The 23,222-nt window shown below is 39.6% G+C and overlaps 1 protein-coding gene across 2 annotated transcripts in view; it reads left to right on the forward strand.

Moving 5' to 3' along the window:
- The window catches only part of CNTNAP2 (contactin associated protein 2), a 1,641,691-nt gene that overhangs the window by 557,273 nt on the left and 1,061,196 nt on the right, over nucleotides 1–23,222 (forward strand). For both annotated transcript variants that reach the window (XM_008179187.4, XM_065583877.1), the window contains exon 3: nucleotides 18,563–18,756. In XM_008179187.4, coding sequence (XP_008177409.1) covers nucleotides 18,563–18,756 — 194 coding nt within the window. The remainder of the gene's footprint in view (nucleotides 1–18,562; nucleotides 18,757–23,222) is intronic.

Here is a 23,222-nt window from a genome sequence, read left to right on the forward strand (position 1 = left end):
AGAGTGCCAAGATTTGGGGGTGCCAAAAAGCGGTGCCCCCAATTTTTTTTACAGCATTCCTATGCCCCCTCCCTGAGCACCCCAGGCCGGGGGGGAGCTGCCACGGGGCTTCCCACCCCAGCTCACCTCTGCTACGCCCCCTCCCCGAGCATGTTGTTGCTGCTCCACTTCTCCCGCCTCCCAGGCTTGCGGTGCCAATCAGCTGTTTGGCGCCGCAAGCCTGGGAGGGGAGGAGAATTAGAGAGAATTCATTCCCTGCTTACACACTGTAAACCTGTTCAGGTTGTATACTTTCATTTTTCATGTTCTTCATTCACACACTCTCTACCCCATCTACTATCTCTCCTCTTGTTCACTTCCTTTTTCTTACTCTTTTCCTGTTGCCAATTGTTTCCTTCTTTCTGAGTTACATCTCCTCTTTGGATTGATTGTAGAAATGTATATGTACCAGAAATTAAAAAAAAAGAAAAATGTCAGCACCCACTGAGGGGAAAATAACAGCTCCATTTACTGAATGGAAGGGCTGAGATATTGCTGGGGAGGTATTAAAAAAACTGTTTAAAAATTCCTTTTTTGAAATAAACTATCTAGTATGACTAATTTCAGAGTAGCAGCCGTGTTAGTCTGTATCCGTAAAAAGAACAGGAGTACTTGTGGCACCTTAGAGACTAACAAATTTATTAGAGCATAAGCTTTCGTGGCCTACAGCCCACTTCTTCGGTATGCATCCAAAGAAGTGGGCTGTAGTCCACGAAAGCTTATGCTCTAATAAAATTGTTAGTCTCTAAGGTGCCACAAGTACTCCTGTTCTTTTTAGTATGACTAAGTTTCTAAACTCGGTAGAGAGACATGCATATGCAATTGAATATTGAATTTTTGTACATGCACATATTATTCTTGCAAAATATTAGCTTTAATATTTGTACTACTGCGGTACACATAGGATTGTGGTAGGTGCTGTAAAAACACATAATAAAAAAGCCATTGCCCTGAGGCGTTTACAATCTAAATATAAGTTAAAACAACAGATGGATACAACAGACAGACAGGGAGCACAAGCTAATGATGAAACAAACTTGGGCAGCAAAGAACCATATCACTGACCTCTTAGCAGAGATTTTTTTTTTAAATGTTCTTCACAAAACTGAACCCCAGAATCAAGGCCACAATTAATTTCAAATAATAATGCTGTTGGTCTTCCTAATTTGTTTCTGTTGTTAGTTCTGATTAAGGGCCTGCTCCTGTTCCTATTCAAATCAGTGACAAAGATCCAATGACCTGAATGAGCACAGGAGAAAGCCCTCACTCAAAATTCAGATCTTACTGAAAGGTCAGTAAAATTTTCTAAAAAGCAACAGAGGGTCCTGTGGCACCTTTGAGACTAACAGAAGTATTGGGAGCATAAGCTTTCGTGGGTAAGAACCTCACTTCTTCAGATGCAAGTTAGTGCATTTGAAGAAGTGAGGTTCTTACCCACGAAAGCTTATGCTCCCAATACTTCTGTTAGTTTCAAAGGTGCCACAGGACCCTCTGTTGCTTTTTACAGATTCAGACTAACACGGTTACCCCTCTGATACTAAATTTTTTTTTTGTATTTAAACTAGTGAGGGACAAACCAGTTCTAATAACACAAGTTGATTCTTCTAGTGCAAATTTCATTTTTCTGGTTCCAATTATGAATGAAGGTGAATGTCAAAACACTATGAGAGAGCTGTTTCTGTGGAATTTCCTTTATGAACAGAAGTGGTATGCACCTGAAAATACATGAAAACCCCTTCTTGCAAGTTCAGTTTTGCAAGCTGAATAGCATGTGATAGTTCAGTTAAGAATCTTAACTTCTCTAGGTGCCTACACAAACGTGAACTCAAATATTTACTGGGTTTGCCCATCACTATTTCACGGGCAGCTAATTTAATTGCATTGCTTAGGATTCTTCAGAAACTCCCCAAAGTATTAATTTTTCATGGATTTCATGACATGTCCAAGGATTAAGTAATAGACCTGGGAGTCTGGTTCTGATTCCCATTTTGCTAGATTTACCTTGTCACCATGGTTTAATTGTTTACATTCTAAGTGCCTCAGTTTCCCAATGGTAAAGTGGCTAGAAAAATTCCTTCCATACAATGGTGGTGTGAGGCTAAGGCCTTGTCTACAATACAAAGTTTTGTCAACAAAAGAGTGAATGTGTACACACTGCGATGCAACTTTTTGCGGCAAAAATGTCGCTTTGGCGACAAAATAAAACCATGCCAATGAGAGACACAAGGCTTTTTGTGCAAAATTTTTGTCAACAAAGTGCCAGTGTAGACACAACACTTGATTTTTGTCGCTTTAATTGGCCTCCAGGAGATGTCCCACAATGCCCATCGTGACCACTCTGGTCAGCAGTTTGGACTCCATTGCACTGCAGCCAGGTAAACAACCATCCACCCTTCCCACTTAGAAGCCCCAGGAATTTTTCCTGTTTGCTCGGCGTGGAGAGGTCTCATCACATCTTCCCAGGTGACTATGGCGGGTTATCGCAGCAAACGCTTTCCCTCTTGGACCACTCCGGAGCTGCTGGATTTGCTCAGTATATAGGGAGAGGAGGCTGTACAGTCCCAGCTGCGCTTGAGCCATAGGAATTTTGATACCTATGGGCATATTTCTCGAGTCTTGTGAGAAAAGGGCTATTATCAGGACACACTGCAGTGCAGAGCGAAGATAAAGGAGGCAAGGGAGGCAAATCGTCACTCTGGTACTTCAGCTAAGACTTGTTGGTTCTATAAGGAGCTGGATGCTATCCTTGATGTCGACTTCACCTCCTCCGCCAAGAGCCCCATGGCTACCTAACCCAGAGGACAAAGTCATTGATGAAGAGGTGGAGTTAGATGATGATGTGGAGCTTCTGGCTGGGTTGCCCGGTGGGACAGGCAGCCAGGCACTGGCTAGTCTCAGCAGTTGCTCTTCAGTGAGCAAAAAGCAGGAGAGGAGACACCTGGTAAGTGGCTGTGGTTTGTGTAGTGTGGAGTTGGGTTCAGGGTATAGAAATGTACAAGGATGGTTGTTTCTCTGTGCTGGACGTTTCCCTGTGTAGCTAATCTGTACAGCAGAACAGAGTATTGATGCACACCGAGATTTCACAGTAATCCTCCAGAGAGATCTCCAGGAAAGTTTCCAGGAGGTACTTGGAAATCCTCTGCTGAAGGTTCCTTGGCAGAATTGCTTTGTTCCTTCCCCTATTGTAGGAAACTTTCCTGTGCCATTTGGCAATCACTTGTTCAGGGACCAAAGCGACACACAGGCAAGCAGCATAGGGACCAGGGCGGAAGCCACAAGCGTGTAGTAGATGTACCCTCACTTCCCTGCTTACACTTAGCAGAGAGATCTGCTACAATGACCCCTGCCTGTGGAAAAGTGTGGGAGTTTCAGCATTTTCCCCCTAATTGGCTACACTACAACACTTGCAGAGTGCTCTTTTCCCTGTGTTAGAGCCCCCCAACCCCACCCCACCCCACTGCCAGCCAACACTCTCCATGCTTTGGGTGTTCGCAGAGATGTGTGCTTGCCAAGGGTCAGTGAGAAAGTGATTGTTATGTTACAATAGGTGTATTTTACTGAAATGTTTCAATGCTGTGCGTGAATTTAACAATCATGCTTCTGTGCATTGTTCCTTCTGCTTCAGCAGATGTGGCCTTCAGGAACACACCGCACATACCGGCTGAGCATCTCCACCAGATAAGAAGGCACCCAAGACAGAGCAAAGAAGACGTGTTCCAGGAGTTATTGCACTTCTCCAATGCAGAGAAAATGGAACGCAAGGAGTGGAGGGAAGCCGAAAGGCAGGACAGAAAAGAAAATCAGGAGTTTAATGATGCTACTGAATGGATGATTAAAGTGATAGAGGAGCAAACGCAGATGCTGAAGTGCTTAATAATGCTGCAGACTGAGCAGATGCTCTGCAGCACATTCAGAACTCTTTTTCATGCCCCGCAAACTCTGTCCGCGTAGTCCTTTCTGTTTCCCCTTCACTCCAACTCCTCAGACAACTTTCAAAATAACAGCCCTTCCCTGGCACCTCTGGGTGTGTGTGTGTGTGTGTGTGTGTGTTGTTTCTTGTGCAATAAAAGCAAAGTTTTTGAATGGTAGCTCACATTTATTTGTTTCCTACAAATTGAGATAGCAGGCACTACCACTACATGCACAGGCAGTTTAATCCTTTGCTTATTGGAATGTAAGGCCTCAACTGTCAGCATTGCTTCCTAGAAAATCTACATGTAATGTAACATTGTCATTGTAGCACAAATCATGGAGATGTACATTACTCGTTCTCCTTTTCAAAGTGTTGCCTCAAAGCCTCCCTTATTCGAATTGCCCTCCTCTGGGTTCCTCTGATAGGCCTGGTATCTGGCTGCTCAAGATCAAGGGCTCTGCCTCAACATTCCACCCCTGAGCAAATCTTTCACCCCTCGCTACACAAAGATTATTCAATGTACAACACGCAGCTATGACCATCGTAATATTATCCTCACTGATGTCTAACATGCCATAAAGGCATCTCCAGAGCACCTTTAATCTGCCAAAGGCACATTCCACTATCATCCAGCCCCTACTCAGCCTGTTGTTGAACCATTCCTTACTGCTTCCTAGGTTTCCTGTATAAGGTTTTATCAGCCATGGCTGTAAGGGGTATACCGGGTCTCCCAGGATCACTATGGGCATTTCAATATCCCCCGCTGTAATCTTCTGGTCTGGAAAGAAAGTCCCCATTTGTAGCTTTCTATACAGGCCAGAGTTCCTGAAGATGTGTGCATCATGTACCTTCCTGCAACACCCTGCGTTGATGTCAGTGAAATGCCCACTGTGATCCACAAGCACCTGCAACACCATGGAGAATTATCCCTTTGTATTGATGTACTCCATCTCAAGGTGGTTTGGCGCCAAAATTGGAATGTGTGCCATCTATTGCTCCTCTACAGTTAGGGAAACCCATTACTGCAAAGCCATCTGCTATTTCACGCACATTTCCCAGAGTCACAGTCCTTCGTAGCAGGATGCAATTAATTGCCCTGCACACTTACATTAATGCAGCCCGAAGGATCGATGTCGTGACTCCAAATTGATTCACGACTGACTGTAGCAGTCTGGAGTCGCTATTTCCCACACAGCAATTGCCACACGCTTCTCTACCAATATGGTAGCTCACATTCTGGTGTCCTTGCGCAGCAGTGCTGGGGTGAACTCCGCACACAGTTCCAGGAAGGTGTCTTTCTGCATCCAAAAGTTCTGTAGCCACTGCTCATCATCTCATACCTGCATGAGGATACGATCCTCCCATTCAGTGCTTATTCCCTGAGCCTAAAAGTGACGGTCCACCCTCTGCAGCTGTTCTGTGAATGCCAAAAGCAATCTAAAGTTGCTCCTATCCATATCACATAGCATGTCAGGCGACTGGGAGTCTTCTTCAGTTAGGAACTTCACAATTAACTGCACTGCCACCTACAATGTCTTCATGATAGTTATCAGAGTATAGGAGAGCCGTGCAGGATCCATCCCTTGTCACAAGGATGCTGGGATGCACAGCAAAGATGGGCTATTGAAAAATGCCGTGAAAGAAAGCCGGAAGCCCATGGAATGCTGGGACGGAAAGCAATGCATCACTGGACATTGAGCCCGGTCCCAAGATGTGCTGTGATCCACTCCGCCTTCTCACAACACCTAGCAGCAGAAGGTGTTGAGCTGGACTGTGGGATAGGTACATACTGTCAATGATAGTGCCCCAACTGTGAACACGCTCTGCCAAGAGTAGTGAGTGTGAACATGAAATACCAATTTTTATTATAGTGATTCTTGAGTGTTGACATAAGTTTTGTGGACAAAACTCTGTAGTGTAGTTCGTTCTTTATTAATGTTTATGAAGTTCTTGGAGCTCTTTGGGGAGTGCTATTGAAATGCAAAGTATTCTTATTTTAATGGAAAGCATTTAGGCACCCAGGAGTGTATCTTGAGAAACATTGGAATGCAGATATTCATTATCAGCAAAGTGTCTTAAAAAGGCTGTTACTTTTTTGATCCTCTGAGTTTCTTGGGAGTTCAGCTAAAAAAAAAAGGGCTTATATATAGTATTTCCTTCATTTTATCTATGAAGTGACAAATATTGAGATGTGGATTTACTTTGGGATTTATTTGGTATTTACTTTGATGTGGAGAAATAAGGAAAATAGTTCATAACATTTTTGTTGACACGTAATATATCAGCTATGTATTTAGCAGTGGACTTCAACTTGATGTTTGGGAGTTATCTGGATGTGGAGAGAAATTGAGATAATTGTTCCAAAATATATTGACTGTTTTTCCATAATAGTCTCTCCTCTTCCTCTTGTGCACTGGATAATGATGATTTTATTTCTGTTCCTACCCCAAACCCATATTGGATACCTATTAACAAGATTGAAGGCATGAACTTCACCTGCTATATAAAATGGTTTGGTGTATTTAAATGGATGGTGAAGTTATATATGTGTATATTTAACCTATGCTAACATAGTGTGTCTCTTTATCCACTTAGATTCCAATGCCTGAAGAGTCCAGTGTGATCATCTAGTCTGCCCTTCTGTATATTATGGGCCATAGAAGTCCCTGAAAATATATCCTAGAGCAGAACTTTTAGGGGGAAAATAATCCAAACTTGATTTAAAAATTGTTGATTTAAATTTTTTCCAATGGTTAATTATTAGCATTAAAAAATTATACTTTATTTCCAGTCTGAATTTGTTCAGTTTCAGCTGTCAGCCATTGGATCACGTTATTTCTTTCTTGGCTAGAGTGAAGAGCCCATTATTAAATATTTGTTCCCCATGTAGATACTCATAGACTGTAATCAAGTCACTCCTTAACCTTCTCATTGTTAAACTAAATTGAGGCTCATGCTTTCAAATTCACAAGTCCCAGGCAGTTCCGACATCCATCCAGGAGCTCTGCATTACCAAATGGTGGTGCAGCTGAGGATGTAAGCTGTGACAGACCTCTGAAGCTCAGGATGACATTCCTCAAGGCAAAGTATAACCTATGCTAATATAGGCAGTAGAGCCTCATGCTATCAGATCTGGAGGACTTGATTTTAGTCCCTGCCTCTGATGTGCTCAGGGACATCGTGTTATACAGATAATATATCCTTTTCCAAGTGGGAACCCTTGATGTTGGGTTAAAATTACTGCGAATCTAAGGGTTAAATGTGCATGGGAGTTTGTGTATCTCTAGCAATCCAGCCTTTCTTATTATAATCTTCTTGGCAGTAATGTACCAAATGAAAGTATATTCAACCCGTGTTAACACCACAAGACTTTGTTTACATCTAGTGCACAAAAAGCCTGTTTTGAGATAATTTCAGCGCTTGAATTTTGTCTGCATAACCAAAATAGGACTTTAACCCCAATTGACTTCAAACAGAATCCCAATTTGAGTTTATTTGGGAGATCCTTCCTCCCATCCTTGGAATACTGTACTATCTTCTGCATAACATATAAGGATGTGCCATTTTTTTTATTGTCCCCCTCCCAAGTAAGTAATCACATGAAAAAATCCAATGAAAGGAGATAAATACACTCCAAAAACAGTCTAAGATGTTACCTGCATGAAATCATTTGTGATTTTTATCCATAATATGAAAAATGGTAAACTGAAAACATTTAAAATCCCAGAACTTCATACAGCCTTGCAGTGACACTGAAAAGTGCCCATTTTTACCAGTGTGACTCCATTTCAGTGAAAAAGTCATGAAAAGAGACCAGTTTGAAATGTACATAATATGAAAATGCTTACATTCTCAGCATTTTGATGTTCTGAATATTTTGTACTTAATTATATATATTTTTCAGTGATAAGCCCTTTTATTGTATGTCAGTCTGGAGAAGGAAGAGAACAAACTTTCTATATCCTGTTTTGAAAATAAGGCATTGCAGAACAATGCATAGGTCGTCCCTTATTGCACTAATCACAGTAATAACTGAACACTCATAAAGTGATTGTTGGATTTTTCGAATGTCTCATGTTGCAATATATTCTGATTAAAAGTTGCAGCCTTTGGTATGAAAATGTCACCTCTTTGCATCTCAATATGATCACAGAATGCAATGGTGGTGATGAGACCACTGCCTATCATGCTGACTAGCATCATTTCACTGTTTCATTCACTTCCCCATCTCTCTGTCTGCAGCCACCTCTCATCTCTTGTCTTGTACTTAGATTGTAAGCCGCTAGGGATGGAGGGGCCATATTTTTGTTCTGTGTTTGTACAGCACCTAGCACAATGGGGTCCTGGTCTAGCGCTTCGAATGCCACCATAATAAAAATAATAATGAGAGAGAATGTGTATGCTGAGTTTCAGCTTTGTGAACATTAAATTACTCTACATTTTGAGGTTTTTGTTTTGTTTAATCAGAAGTATATCTGAATCCTTTTGTTTCTCTCCACTTTTACCACCTGCCCCAAACCCATTGCACTTAAAATGGATTCATAAATGGACTTGTGAACTGGCACTCATCCTTATTACAGTTTGAATTTGTAGAGGAAAAATATAACTTCCCTTTTATAACTACATCCCTTTATATGGGATGTAGTTATAATAGGAGTCCGTCCTGGTTTCTCTCACTGGTTGAAAGACCCGTGCATGTTTCTTTGTAATATTATTTGCTTGTTCAGTGTCTTAATGGAACAAATTGTCAGTTCTGTAACCCTGAAGGCACTGAAAAAAAGTTGTTCATGTCATTGCTGAGATTGAAGAAAACAATTTAATAATTAAAAAAAGAAAATGTATGGACATATTCTTCATCTCTTCCTAGAGAATTGTGAAATGGATTTTCCCTCCCTTACATATTTGATATAAACATAGTGAGAAAGCACGGATAATGTGTGGGGTTCTTGAACATCCCTAAACTTTCACAATTCTGGGGGTTGGTTGATGCTTTTCTGTGCAATTCTGCGTTCCTCACATTTTTCCTCTTTTTATCTGTTCAGTACCCCTGAGTTGGGGAGAGTTGAAAGCAATGAGGAGACAGAAGGATCCAAGCAATTGCCTCAGTGGCTGGGATATAAACTTGTGTGCTTGCTTCTGTTAAGTATTGGTCTGCTTCATTGCAGCGGAGACTGCTCACACTAATTAAGGGACTACATTTGTGGCTGCCATTATGTGGGTCAGGCAGTTGGTAGGAGGGAGGCTTCCTGTGCACGCACACTCTTTGTGCGCTTGTAAGGGCCTGCTATGTTCAGCTCTCAGTGCTGGCTTCCTACTGCTAAACTAATGGTTCTCTTTTTGTTTGTTATCAGAGGACCAGATTCTGGCATCCTGACTCTAGCTAAAGTTAATGAGGACTGCTTGTGATGTAAATTCCTAGCCAGCATGAGTTAGGGTAGGATAATCTGGCCCAAATTATTAATTATTCTGTTAGTCAATGTCACTGCCTCTTGGTGAGTAGGAAAATGTGTATCATCACATTTTATTCTGGAATAGCATAAGAATAAAATTGGGAAACAACATACTGTCTGTGATTTTATGTATTACCATTCAGACATACATATATACACACACACACACAAATCTGCCCATTGTCTCTTTAATGAAGTGAGCCCATTTTACCTCAATATATTTACTTTCTTTTAATTGCTATGTAGTTTTAATGCCTTCTAACCGTGTGTAACTCACTTGCATTGCTTTCATAGTCTATGAAGCAATTTGTGACATTTTACATTATATGCTCTATATAAAATAAAAATTAATTGCTTGCCATCAAAAATATAGTTGATGTCTGGTTTCCACCATATTTTTTAAAAAATGCAAAGAATGCATGCCGTAAAATGCAGGATATAAACAATAACTAAAAAAAATTAAACAGTTTATAACAAAGTGCTAAGAACACCATAAATGGAATTAATAAAATAGTTATGTTCACCATCAGTTTCAATACAAACTAATTCTTACTGATAACTTCTGTGGAGGAAAACAAAGTCCTCACTCTGAGTTTGGAGCAACAAGCCAGAGGCAGCTTTATTTCAAGCAATTGCAATATGCATGGGAGAGTACACATGGGCAGGTCTCCGTTAGATAAACAATTAGGCAAGCTTTTATACCTTTCATTACATACAATAATGAGCAACAGCTGCATTTTGTTATACATTTTTTTAATATTTCACTTTTTTATTAATTTCTGCCTCAGTCTACATTCCATTCTTATTTAACACAAGGTCAAAACAGTATCTTTTACAGTTTGTTCCCATTTGCTTTCTTGCTATTCACCGGCCTAGGCCCTGCCTTCAAGTCTTACGTTATTAAATAGAAGAGTTAGCCTGACTCTTGCTCTTCCTGGAAGACTAAAATGTCTGCGCTTTTTCCAACTTCCACATTTCCAATATCCTAGCCACATCAGTTTTTCACGAAGGGTAATTCACCATACTCTCATGCCTCTATATTAGATTAAAAAATGCACAGAATTCCAGCTTAAGCATAATGCAGACATCAATTTTGTACTCAAAGTTTTCCACTACTCTAGGAAGGGAGAAAAGTTATAAGATATTTCTGCATGTTAACAACCCCTCCTCCTGCCTGTGCAATATCAGACTATTCCTCCAGGCCCCAATGCAGTAAACAATTCCTATCCATCAAAACGCGTAAGCACATGCTGAACTCAAAGCACATGCATACATCACATGAACTTTAATACAATTTACACACATGCTTAAAGTTAAGCAAATTCTTTGGTGCTTTGCTGAATGAGCATGGACTTCATCATATGCTTTGATTTGTTGAATTGAGGCCCCAGTGAGGCTCACATGGGGGTTGGGGGGGTACGACTTTAATCCAACTTTCTCACAATTTATTCCAGTGTGTGTACTTGGTTAAAAAAAAAAAAAAAAAAAAACCACCTTAATCCTTGGATCAATAGAGGTTACAGATTTCACAAGCCAAATAAACAAAGTAATCAACTCCTCCAAATTACACTGCTTGATAGATCAAATAGTAACAGGAAACTTTTAATTGATCTTCACAGTGTGTTTCTGGTGAAGGTCTAACACCTGCCTTCCCTTTGGGGCTGATCACCATTTCCTTAACAAGCTGCTCTGCTAAGCAGCATATGTAGCAATATCAAATATGTTCATCCCTTTGCCTGGTGACTTTCACTTCCCTTTCCTACTGAAACAACTTTATTCTCCCTTTATTGTTTGGGGAGAAAGATGAGGGCATATCCTAAACAATAGTGTGCTGCAAAATTGGGACATAAACTTTTGCTAGAACATTGTTGACTACAAATCCTTTATTGCCTCTACCTTGTTAGAAATGAGTTGAGTAGGTCAAGTTACAGGTTCTGGCTTGCAACACCATTCCCCTCTAGGTCATCAGCTCACATTGGACCCAGTCTGTTATTGTTAATTGAGCTGTTAACATGTGATAGCAATTTTGGCAGGTTTGAAGTGAGCTGGTGGTGTCACCTCAAATTAAAGAAGAGAAAATCAAGTGTCGTTCAAAATTTTCAAAATCTTTTCCATTGCTTTTTTGGGTGAAAAGATTCCAAAAGCTAGCTACAGTTTGCAGGTCACCAAAAGGTCTGTTAGCTGCACCAGGCCAAATTCTGATCTCAGTAATACCAATGTAACTGCGATTAAACTTTGTCCCACTGTAGTAGGAATGTAATTAGACTGTAGTTAGGTTTCCTTCTGATATATGTACTTACCATAAAATCATCTTCTTTAACTATACTACAGTTACAGTAAACACACGTGTATGAAAAGTAACTTCAGTACATTACAGCGTATGAGACATTGTACAATTATGTTGTTGGGAGGACATCAGTTTTACAGATTTATGTCAGTAACTTGCTTCATAGTAGCTTTTATATACTGGTACTTTTTATATAAAAACTGCAAAAGTTACGGTCATATGTGCATCATTAACTTTCATCTTTGAGTCTTTAATCACATACTGTTTCTTAAATTATAGAATATCTATCTATATAATTTTTAAAAAAATGTTTAAAAATATTAAGTTTGCTAAATCAAGCACTCCAAAGTTAAGAAATGCCAAAATTAAGGTTGTCAGTGCAACCTTAATTCTGTTCCCTGGAGTATGTTCATTATGATGCAGTCTTTTACTACAAGATCATATATTAATTTTTCCATGGAACCCCTCTTTTATATAGTTAGTGAGTAGCTATTCAATATTTGGTTTTATCCTCTTAGTTCAGTAGGTGGCCTTATTTACAGCACATTATTCAATTCCTGTACTGAATACAGAATTATTAATTTCCTCATAGTATTCGTCACTACAGGAAGTGAGTGCTTCACAAATATTAATGTATATTTTCAACACCGTGTGAGATGACAGGGCGGTATTATCCTCTTTTTAAAGATGCAGAACTGAGTCACAAAAAGATAGAGGTCAAAAGTTTCCAATAACTTTGGGTGTCTGATTTAAGATTCCTAGGACCTGATTTTATGGAGTACTTAGTATTATTTAATACATTCCATTACTTTATCCTGTCTCTTCCCCACCTTGACTCTTTGTCCCAGAATTATTCTCCTTGACTACTCGCTCTATGATATGTCTCCACTATGACCTAGGGTGTGACTTCCAGCTCATGTAGACATACTCATGCTAGCTGTCATCTGTGCTGGCATGCTAAAAATTGTAGTGTAGCCATGATAGCACGCGGTAAGAGGAGTCAGCACAGTATTGCCTCCACACCGCTGATTTTGGTGTGCTAGCTCAGATGACAGCTAGCACAAGCATGTCTAAGCAAGCTGGGAATCACACCCCTAGCTTGTAGTGTGGACGTTGCCTTAGTTTCCACTCCTCAGGCTTCTCGTCTCAGTACCAGTCTCCTTACCCAGCCAGTCCCACTCCACCCCACCCTAACTCCCATTCACAATTTCTCTTTCTCCATCCCACTCCTGTTGGTTTTACCAGGTTCCTTGTGCTAATCACCTCCTTTCCCTCCTCTCAGATCTGGCTCTTGTCCCCTTTACATTCAATTCAGGCATCCTCCTCCTCCATGCTGTCTGGACATCAGCAGGAGGGTCATTGAGATCACAGGAAAGGCAGGCTTCCTGCTCTTATTTCTAGTGCCTGGCCCCTCCCTGCCCTCGAGCAGTAATTACAAGGAAGGTCCAGCGTCACCTCTGTAGACCCAGGATAGTGAATGATCACTTGCTCAGTTTGGATGGCACATGCACACTCTGGTCAGCACTAGGATCTGAGGGGATGGAATGTGAGCCTATAGATAAAGGTTCGGTATAAGTTAAAATAGTAATGCAATGAGCCTTCAAACCTCAAGACCTGTAAGACAGTAGCTTAGCCAAAAGAATCAAGGCAGAAGGCACAAAAAGCATTAGCAGTTAACTAGGAGTTACCCTAGATTTTAAGGTATCACAAGATAGAATGCTGTAATGACTAAACTGCTGTAACCACAGAAAGCTCGTGTCACGCTGTCTGGAGTAGTTTGTGGCCGTGAGAGCCAGTCTCAGGGCAGACTGTCAAGAAGCAGGCAGAAACTCCAAACTGGTTGTGTGTTCTATAACTAGATTCCATCAACACAGTTACAAGTGTGAACTCCTAAAACACAGTCTTACCATGGAGTCACAGACAGGCTCCTGGACATTCCAGTCTATCCTGCCACCCAAGCAAGCTGAGTTTAGCGATAGTTGGTTGCTATACACCCAAGATCACAAAAGATTCAGGTTGCTTCTAGTTCCAAGAGACCAGTTACTTACCTCAGGTCAATTTGTACCTTAGATCTCTGACCAAAGATAACCCTTGTAGCCAAACCTGTAATAAATAAACTAAAGATTTGTTAACTAAGAAGGAAATGAGAGTTATTACAAGGTTAAAGCAGGCAAGGACACACAAATGAATTACACTGTATAGTTTTAAAGGTGGCAGAGTTGTAGTAGTGTGTCAGTTCTGAATGTCTTTTAGGATTAACCCAGGTCGATCCTGGGGATCTCTGCTTTTGTTTCATAGCTCTAGCCCTTTGAGAGTCCAAACAGCAAAAAAGGGAGAAAAAATTTCTTCTCAGCTATTTTTATTTTCTTCTTTCAGAATTCAGGCTGATGGGATGAGCCCATTTTGCACTTAGCCTCTCCATTTAGTTTGGATAGCCTTCTTGATGAGCAGGAAGCAATCCTTCCTGACAGATTCACAGTTTCAGAGCAAACATTTTTTACACTTATAAAGCAAAAACTTTATCATTACCTTATAGCGTGTGATAAAGATATTGTAAGTGAGATTAATGCATGCAGCAACTTAAAAAGCATTTCATAAATTCTGAACACTAAACGCATTGTTGTATGTTCAACACCCATTTTAACCATACTAATACGTAGGTGAACCAGACAGGTTTTTAGCAATGAATTTGTCAGTGCTCAGCTTAGGCCTAAAGCCATGGCAAGAGCTGGCACCTGATTTGCCAATGTCACAGCTAGTTTATACCAGTTTTGGATATTTTAAAGTTAGGAACATCAGCAGATGTCTGTCCACAAGAATAGTATTATAACAGATTTTTATATATGCTAATAAGCTTGAGGTAAATGGACGAGTAACCTATGGGAAAAGGGCTCCCCAATATTAGTAGTTTGAAGAAATACAAATAAAGAAAAGGGAAACTCCTACTTAATATGCATTAGGCATAATAGTCTCAGTATAACACATTATAAAAACTGAATCCCAGCCTGTGTGCCTTGGGAGATGTAGCTATTGGGAGACATTCGGATGATGACCACTGGTAATGGTGACGAGGAAGATGATGATGAAGAAGATAATGACTAACACTTCAGGTTGTTAGGCAAGGGATGGTGTGAGTATATGGATGCTCAGATGCACATTCTGAAATATCTCTAACTATCTTGGTGGGTTGCAGTGTTTCTAACTTTGCTAACCGTATTAATAAAACTATTACAAATACAGATTTTTTTTCTTAAGTGTGAGTGTTTGTAATTGTGTACATCAAGGTTCTTAGTTGAACAGTAATTCTAATAATATTGGGCCTGATCTTGCGACAAGAACCTATCCAACCTCAGACTGTTAACTGGGAATTCTTAAATAATCAATATAATTAGTACACAACCCATAGGTCAGGATATACTACCTTAACACTAGGTGGTGGTATTACCCCGACTTATATATAATATATATAAAAATATATATTTACAATCTAAATAATGTGTAATACCTTGTAGTACCTTGTGCCATTGTGCACTTCAGAAATAGTTCATTGTAGGGCTATTGTGAAGGAAATGTCATTGTTGTTCCTCTCTATATTGTACTGCTCTATGGACAAAAAGATTGAGTTTCCAGAGAGTTCAATCCTAAACATTCCATAAATGCGAAATACAATTTAACAAATTAAAAAGAAAAAGAAATAATAGAAACCAATCAGATTTCATCTGCTGTGAAACTTCTGTATACATTTATACTCTGATTTAAAGACTGCAACTGGTTTAAAGGGCATCCATTCAGTACCATTTATGCTCCTCACACCCTGTCTATAGTGGGTCAGGAAGCTAGTGGTCAGAGTACCTTCACATGGACACCTTTTTATCATTGTGTGCCATCAGCTTCAGATATACCAACATGGAAGGGGATATTGGCATTGATTGACTGGAGGGGCTAATCTACTAGATCCACAAATAAATGTACCTAGTCACTCAAAACCAGTGCAAAGGGGAAATAAAGGGGGTCTATTCTGTTTTGTCCTGCCTTATTCATTTTTCTATGAAAAGTCTAGTAAATCTGATTGTGTATGTGTGTGAATAAATATCACCATAGATGCTTTTAATAATTACTTTAAATTCCCACATTATACTATGCATGTAAATGAGCACTAAACTAACCTCCTGATCATGGTGGTGTTAATCTATAACACCTTTTGAAAAATTCAAAATTTCAAGCCATTGTGGTGCTTTCAGGTTCAATCCAGACCTGGAAGAGGTTGTGTCAACACCTGCCCTGCAACTCTAAGTGCAAGTTCCTTTTTGAAAGGTGATCCCAGCAGTCCCGAATTTCCCCACAACCATTTGTCCTGTAGTGTCCAGCTCTCTCACTGAACACTTACAGAAATTAAGCTCCCTCAAAGAGATAGTACCCAGTAGTTTATTACCTTATGTGGGGTTAACAAACACTCTATTTTAAACAAGCACTGAAGTGGTTTATGGTAAAAGTAAAACAAGTATATTAAACAAAAATTAACAGGATTAAGTGATACCAAGGTTAAGGAATAAAGATAGAAAGGATCACAAGCAAATAAAAGTAAAAAAATATACTTCTAAAAAGACTAAAACTTGATTTCAGCGAGTTAGCCTATGCATAAGCAGGCTTTTCACCTATACTCAGAGACACCACAACCACCCCCCTTGGCTGAAGGATCCATCGTTCTGTGATTTCAAGAGCTCTGGACCCTTTAATGCCTCAAGTGATAGAAGCCAAAATGGCTCTTTCTCTTTGCTTATTTCTTCCTGAAGTTCTTTGACCCTGCTTCAAGAGACGGGAAGGCTTTCTGGGCATGCAGTCGGCAGCCCCTGCCAAGATTGATAAGTAGTCCTCTTTCCCCACTTGCTTTTCTTTGTCTTTGGTTACACCTTGCTTAATTTACATCAGATACACACTCAAGTAGGCAGAACCACATTCTTTGTCAGGCATGGCTTAGACACTGCTTGCTAAGTACCTTTTAAGATCATATTCCCAGAACGTATAAAGTCCTTTATGGGTTTACCATACATATATCAAGCAAGAATATTAATGATCAGTGAGTTATTAGTTTTCCAATGGTATGTTGCATGCCACCTTTTCGGTATTATGACAACAGCATGCCTGCTGGTGCTGTGGTGCTCTGAGGATCACAGCCATATACACACAGTTCACTACGTCACTATAATACTAGATCACTACAGTTAATATAAGTTTCAGAGTAGCAGGTGTGTTAGTCTGTATCCGCAAAAAGAACAGGAGTACTTGTGGAGTTTCTAAGGTGCCACAAGTATTCCTGTTCTTTTTACAGTTAATATAGTATCAAAAGGCACCCATTTCTTGTGTGAAATGATGGAATCACCATCTCAACAATTTAGAGACAGAAAATGAAGCAGTATGTACTAAGTGGGCATATGCTGAAAAAGGCCAAGTCTGTGTGACTTTGACTTCCACCATTGGTTGGTCTCAGTGACTATACAACTGCCTCCTTTCTCCAAATTAAAGGCTCTCTCTGGAAGTTGCCCTGTGGTACTGCTGATGAAAGTTCTGGCTTTGATTCCCATGGAAAACCATCTTGCCTATATGCGTATGTGACCATAGTTCTTTGTAGTTGTGTTGGTGAGGTTTGTTTGCTTTATTTAATAAAGCCAGCTGATTGATCAGAAGGCAACCTAGGGGCTGCCTAGAAGGACTGGGGTGTAAATTTAGTCCCACCAATAGAAAAAAGTAATAGAAGTTACCACATGATAAACTAAATGGTTTTGCACTATCACATAGTACCTGCCAGATCCTAGCAATGTGTTTGGAACAAATCGTTGGAGTCATTTTAAATCTTTGCAGATTTTTTTCTGCATAGTTATCTCACATTTGAGTATAAATATAATTATTCTCTGCTTTTTCCCAATGTAATACTTACAATTATTGATATAATTTTGCAAAAACCCATCACTTTCACAGTATAGCACATTATGCCACAATCTCAATGTCTTTTATAACCCTGTGTGTAACTAACTGCTATTTTCCCCTCTAATATTTTGAGCTTTAGTAGAGTAAGAACTTGCATTAATGTCTTGACACTCGCTCTTATCTATGCACCATTGTCCTTGTTTATTAAGAACAGTTCAACACAGTCTAGTGATTGAAAAGAATATTGCTAATAATATTACTATCAAGTTAATTCATAGCCCCATAAAGAGTGATAATACATTTTTCAAGCATCAGTTAATGTACTCTGTGACATCCTGTACACCCAGCAAATCAAAATCAGAGCCATTTCTGCAGTACCTTTCCTTTTTAACTACTGCTGATAGATATTCTTTGAGGTCTATGCATTATTTCAGTGAAATGCTGGACTAAGAGGGAAGGAAATTAGAGATGCATGCTATTATTCCCTCCCAATTAATTTGTATAATCTTTTTTAATTTGAAATAGCATTTAAAGGGTATAAGGAATCAATAGATTGTCACTGATTTGCGTCAACTGACTCTGACAAAGAACGTCATGGAAAATTGGTCAACCCTTAACAATTAAAGTTTGACACTTACTAATAAGTTCTAATTAAGGAATTATAAAGAGAGTCTCATTTGTAGGGTATTCCTTTACATCATATAACTACATCATAAAAAGGTTATAATATCAATCTGAAACAGCTTGAAAGAAATTGAGTTTCCTGTGGCATATATAAAAGAGGTGACCATTTTTTTTAGGTCTCATCATATTTCTTTTGTATATGTTTTAATTGTGTTAGTGTTATATTGTTCTCTGCTTACACCCAGCAACTAGCATCTTTTCAATGACTTCACTTCAAAAGCAGCCTGGATTAAGACATCTGATTGTCTCGTTTCAACTCAACAGGGGCTGGAGGCTGGTCTCCATCAGATAGTGACCATTATCAATGGCTGCAGGTGGATTTTGGGAGCAGGAAACAAATCAGTGCTATCGCAACGCAAGGCAGATACAGCAGCTCTGATTGGGTGACTCAATACCGGATGCTGTATAGTGATACAGGGAGAAACTGGAAGCCATATCACCAGGATGGAAACATTTGGGTAAGTCACTGGCCTAAAACTCAAGCACTATCTCGTGCAGTGCACTCCTTTGAATGGGCTGACTGGTCCTTGGAAAATATATATGTTCTATTGATCTCTATTGTGTGTATATGAAAAGAGCATACAATTTTATCTAAAATACAATAGCCTAGCATTAGGATTGTTGACTGTTAGGAATTCCATTTCTAGATCAAGAAAGTCAATGTAGACTTATGGCAGCTCTCAGAAGCTGATGAGCAATAATGAACGAGTGTACAATATTGATAATTTCCTCCCTGCTCTTTCCATTCTCTCCATTTTTCTCTACTTTATTCCCTGTATGTGGGACTCACAAATGGACACACTCAGAATCTCTTTTCCCCACTGCATTGATTTTCATTAAAATTGTGAAGAGGTTTTTCGGGCATGGGATCTCAACCTGAGGGGGGTCATGATCTCTAGAACCAGGACTCAGGGAGATCACAACAATGCTCTCTTTCTTTGTGGCAAGATGGAAAGGGAAATAAAGCTGGGAGGGGGGTGATTCCCAAATCTGTGTGTGTTGCAACATGAATTCACAGTATGGAAAAGGTTGAGAACTATTGTTTTAGAAGAACAACGTTTACCCTCCTGAAAAACAAAAAATAAAAATCTTTCCCAGGGTTGCCTTACGCACTTAGATAATTATAAAAAATGTTACTTTGATGTTTGTAGCATTTCTCATACTTCAGAATATTTATTGTATTAAATACCTGGGGAAATACTGGCTATATATTTGGCTATCTAGGGCAACTGGAAAAATCACTGAAGATGACCATAGCAATTCAGGTTTTGTACCTCTGCATTAATGGATCCTATTAGTATCTTCACCCAACCCATGAATTTTGGAGAATACTTCAGATTTTTTTTATTAAGTCATTGGACAGACACGTGTGGCTAGATCCCCAGCTGATGTAAATCAGTGGACCTGCATTGAAGACAACGGAGCTATGCTGATTCACACCAGCTAAGGAAATGCCACACTGTGAGTGGAAGGTCAGAAGTAGTTCAGGATTCAGTTGTTGAGGGGGCAACAGGGCCTACAAAATGGAGTGTTGCCATATTCCTAGATTTTGGAATAGTTGATTAATTTTCTCCTGGAATTGGAAGCTGATTCCTAGACATTCCAGGGAAATCCTGGATCAGTGTCAGCCGTAGGTGAGAACAGAGTCTATTGTACTGACTGTAATGTGTTAGAAATGAGGATATGAAAAATTGTGGGATTCACAGTTTCTCTGGGGGAGAACACAAAACCATATATTTACGAACCGAGAATAGAAAAAGAATGTATTGCCTTGGACTGTTTGTATTCCATGTTAGTGCAGCAGGGTTTGTTACTGCAGGCAGAAATGTAACTTTTGTTTTGGCCTTTCACCTGTGTCACAGAGCAGCAATTAATTTCCTCCTTCTTCTGAAAAGTTTAACCTGCAAAAGAACAAAGCTGTTGCTTATCCTCCTCTTCCTAAAGGTAGTCATAGGAGAGGCTTCTTCCTTTTAAAATATATACTGTATGTGGAAGGCACAATGAAGCATTGGGAATCCAAATTAAATAATAGGTATTGTGTCTAGCAAAAGAAGTACTGGTCTTCATTATAGGCAAGAAGATTTAATATTGTGCTGTTTTATGTTAAAGCTCAGAATAAAAGAGTTCTCTTACTCAAGTTGTTTTAAAAATATTTATTAAAAATGAACTTCACCAAATACACAGAGTAAGAGGAAGGATTTAAGAGGAATTTATTACACATGTATGGTATGTAAAGGTTGTCATGTTTGTACCAGATTGATGTATTGAAAAACCTAAGATATAATATGAAGTGGAAAAAAATGAAAAAGGAAGGGAATAAAGGTTAGGAAAGAAGAGAAAGTGCCATGTGTGAATTCTAGACATTGCCATGTGCTCTTTAAGGAATAAGGGGCTTCTTGCAAACACTTATGAATGTAACTTGCTATATGTATATATATCTCCTCACTATATGTTCCATTCTATGCGTCCGATGAAGTGGGCTGTAGCCCACGAAAGCTTATGCTCAAATAAATTTGTTAGTCTCTAAGGTGCCACAAGTACTCCTGTTCTTCATGTGGGAGTAGTCTCACTGAACTCAACAGGACTATTCGTGTCTGGAAAGCTGCTTAAAAGTAGCAGTGTTTGCAGGATTGAGACCTAAGAGAGTATTTTGAAGATGGCGTTTGAACCCAAGGAATTCCCCCTCAGGAGCACAAGAAAAGAGAGCAGAGTAGTTGCAGCTATTTGACTGAAGAGTATATAAAACAGGACAAATTCATTGATGGCTGGCATGCTGCTTGAAGAAGGAAAAAACTGCTCTCCATACCTTGAAGGGCAAAGCTTCAAACCTTTAGCTGGTTTATTTTAAGCTTTGAATGTTTGTTTGCCCACGTTGCTGAGGGTTTGGGGGGAGGTCCTTTACTCGAATTAAATACTGACCCCCTGCCTGAAAGATTTTTTTCCCCCTTCCTTTGTTACAAACAAGAAAGCTCTGTGATTTTTGTGGGGAGGATTGTGGATCTCTTAACTTCCATGTTCATCTTGGCTATCACCTGCAAAAACTTAGAATCATAGATGTGACTTAGTCACCACACAATGCTTAATTAACAAAACTGGATTCCTGTCTTCTCGGGGTGGAAACCACAAGAGCAGTTCAACAACTCAGACCTTCTAGACACATTCAGAACATTTTATCTTCATATCCATTTATCTAGTTGGTTTCCCCAATATATAGTATAACCAGTCCCTTGGGAACACTGATGGCCTGCATTTTCTTTCTTTACCCTGGACAAGGGCATTAGAGAATAAACAAAACAAGGAATCATTTCTCTCTCCCTTCCTTTTGAAGAACACATCAGAACAACTAGCATTGAGGCTTAGAAACCAATCTGGGATTTTGGCTATTATAATCGCTTTCATGTAATAGAAGTTTCCATATCTGGAGAGGACAGCCCTTTCTTTTATCCATTCTTGAGGACACAGTCCCTGCCCTATCTCTGATTCAAAAAACAAACATAAAACAGCATTGAGGAATATAAACAGAAACCACTGTAGGTCCCAACATGTGTGCCCTCTTTGAATAGTTTAAATGTCTAATTTTGAGCTCTCCCTACCACACAATGTGCTGACTTTATTTTTAATTGGAAATTCACTCAGTATTTAATGCTGCTGTAACTCCCCCTCTTCACCCTATAGACCATTAGAAGGAATACAGGACAGGTGCCAGGGGTCAGACAGTGGCAGTGGGTTCTTAGGGAGCCATGCAGCCAGGAGGAGTGGAAACCAGTATAGGGAGCGTCATGAAGAGACAGACACTCTATGGTGGCAGACCAGATTCTTAATTATGTAAATTGATTTATACCAGCTGAGGATATGCCTTTGAAAGTTTAAACTCACAGGGTCAAATTCTTCTCAATTACATGGGTGCAGCTCCATTTGAAATCCCTTTAAGAAGAATTTAGCCCAGAGAGCTTGCCACTGGGTTTTCACTGTCCAATGTTTTTACTCACCTGAGAGTGGCAGCATATGACCTTTAGTTACGATCCCAACTTCCTTTCACATACACCTAAATGACGTTGTTCTTTGACAACAGTAAATCTGAAAATAAAGGAGAAAACAGGGGGACTGTCATATTCTGGGTGCAACTCAGACCAGCCAGCGGTCGTGCCACCACTTGTATTATAACCCTGAATGCCCCAAAAATGCTTCTGCTACTTGTGGCTTCCTGCCTGGGGGGGACACAGCCAGCATGCACTTCATGTTCTGTATAAGGTACAGCTCTGATTCAATTGCTTTGTATCCAACAGCCTGCCAGCAATTATCACAGACACATTCATAGGCTTTCATGAAACACCTCACTCGTACTTTTATAAATCAGTAATATTGTTACAATCACTTGATTCAATTGCTTATCATTTGAGGTTTAGACCACCTGTCTTTATAGTCCTGATAAAGTTTCTCTTCCTCCCCTGCTTGATAGCTTTGTTTACCTAATATATACATTGACCTTCATTGTTTTTGCCTTTCAATCAGGCTGGTAAGAGAAGCAAACACATTCCTTTGTCTAGGGCAGACCTTTTTACCAGTTCCCCCTGACATGCCTAGTTTAAACACACCTTAGCCATGTTTCCAGCATATGTCCATAACTCTTAATATAAACCACGTATGTACATCATGAAAGAATGTTAATGATTACTGAGTTATTAATTGTCCAATTATATATTACAAAATGTCTTTTAGTTAGATACAGATTATAACAATGGTGTATTAGGTATAGTGAGTATGTCAGGCCTGACAAAAATTGCTGACACAGAGGAAGGAACCACGAATGGGCCTCTATGTCATAGGGACAAAGGAAAATTGAAGTGTAGAGTTCAGCAATATTCAGCAATATAAAGCAGTTATAATATCAAATGATACAGCCAGGGGACAAAATATGGGGAAT

Source organism: Chrysemys picta, chromosome 2 (genome assembly GCF_011386835.1).
Source record: "Chrysemys picta bellii isolate R12L10 chromosome 2, ASM1138683v2, whole genome shotgun sequence".
NCBI classification, from domain to species: domain Eukaryota; kingdom Metazoa; phylum Chordata; order Testudines; family Emydidae; genus Chrysemys; species Chrysemys picta.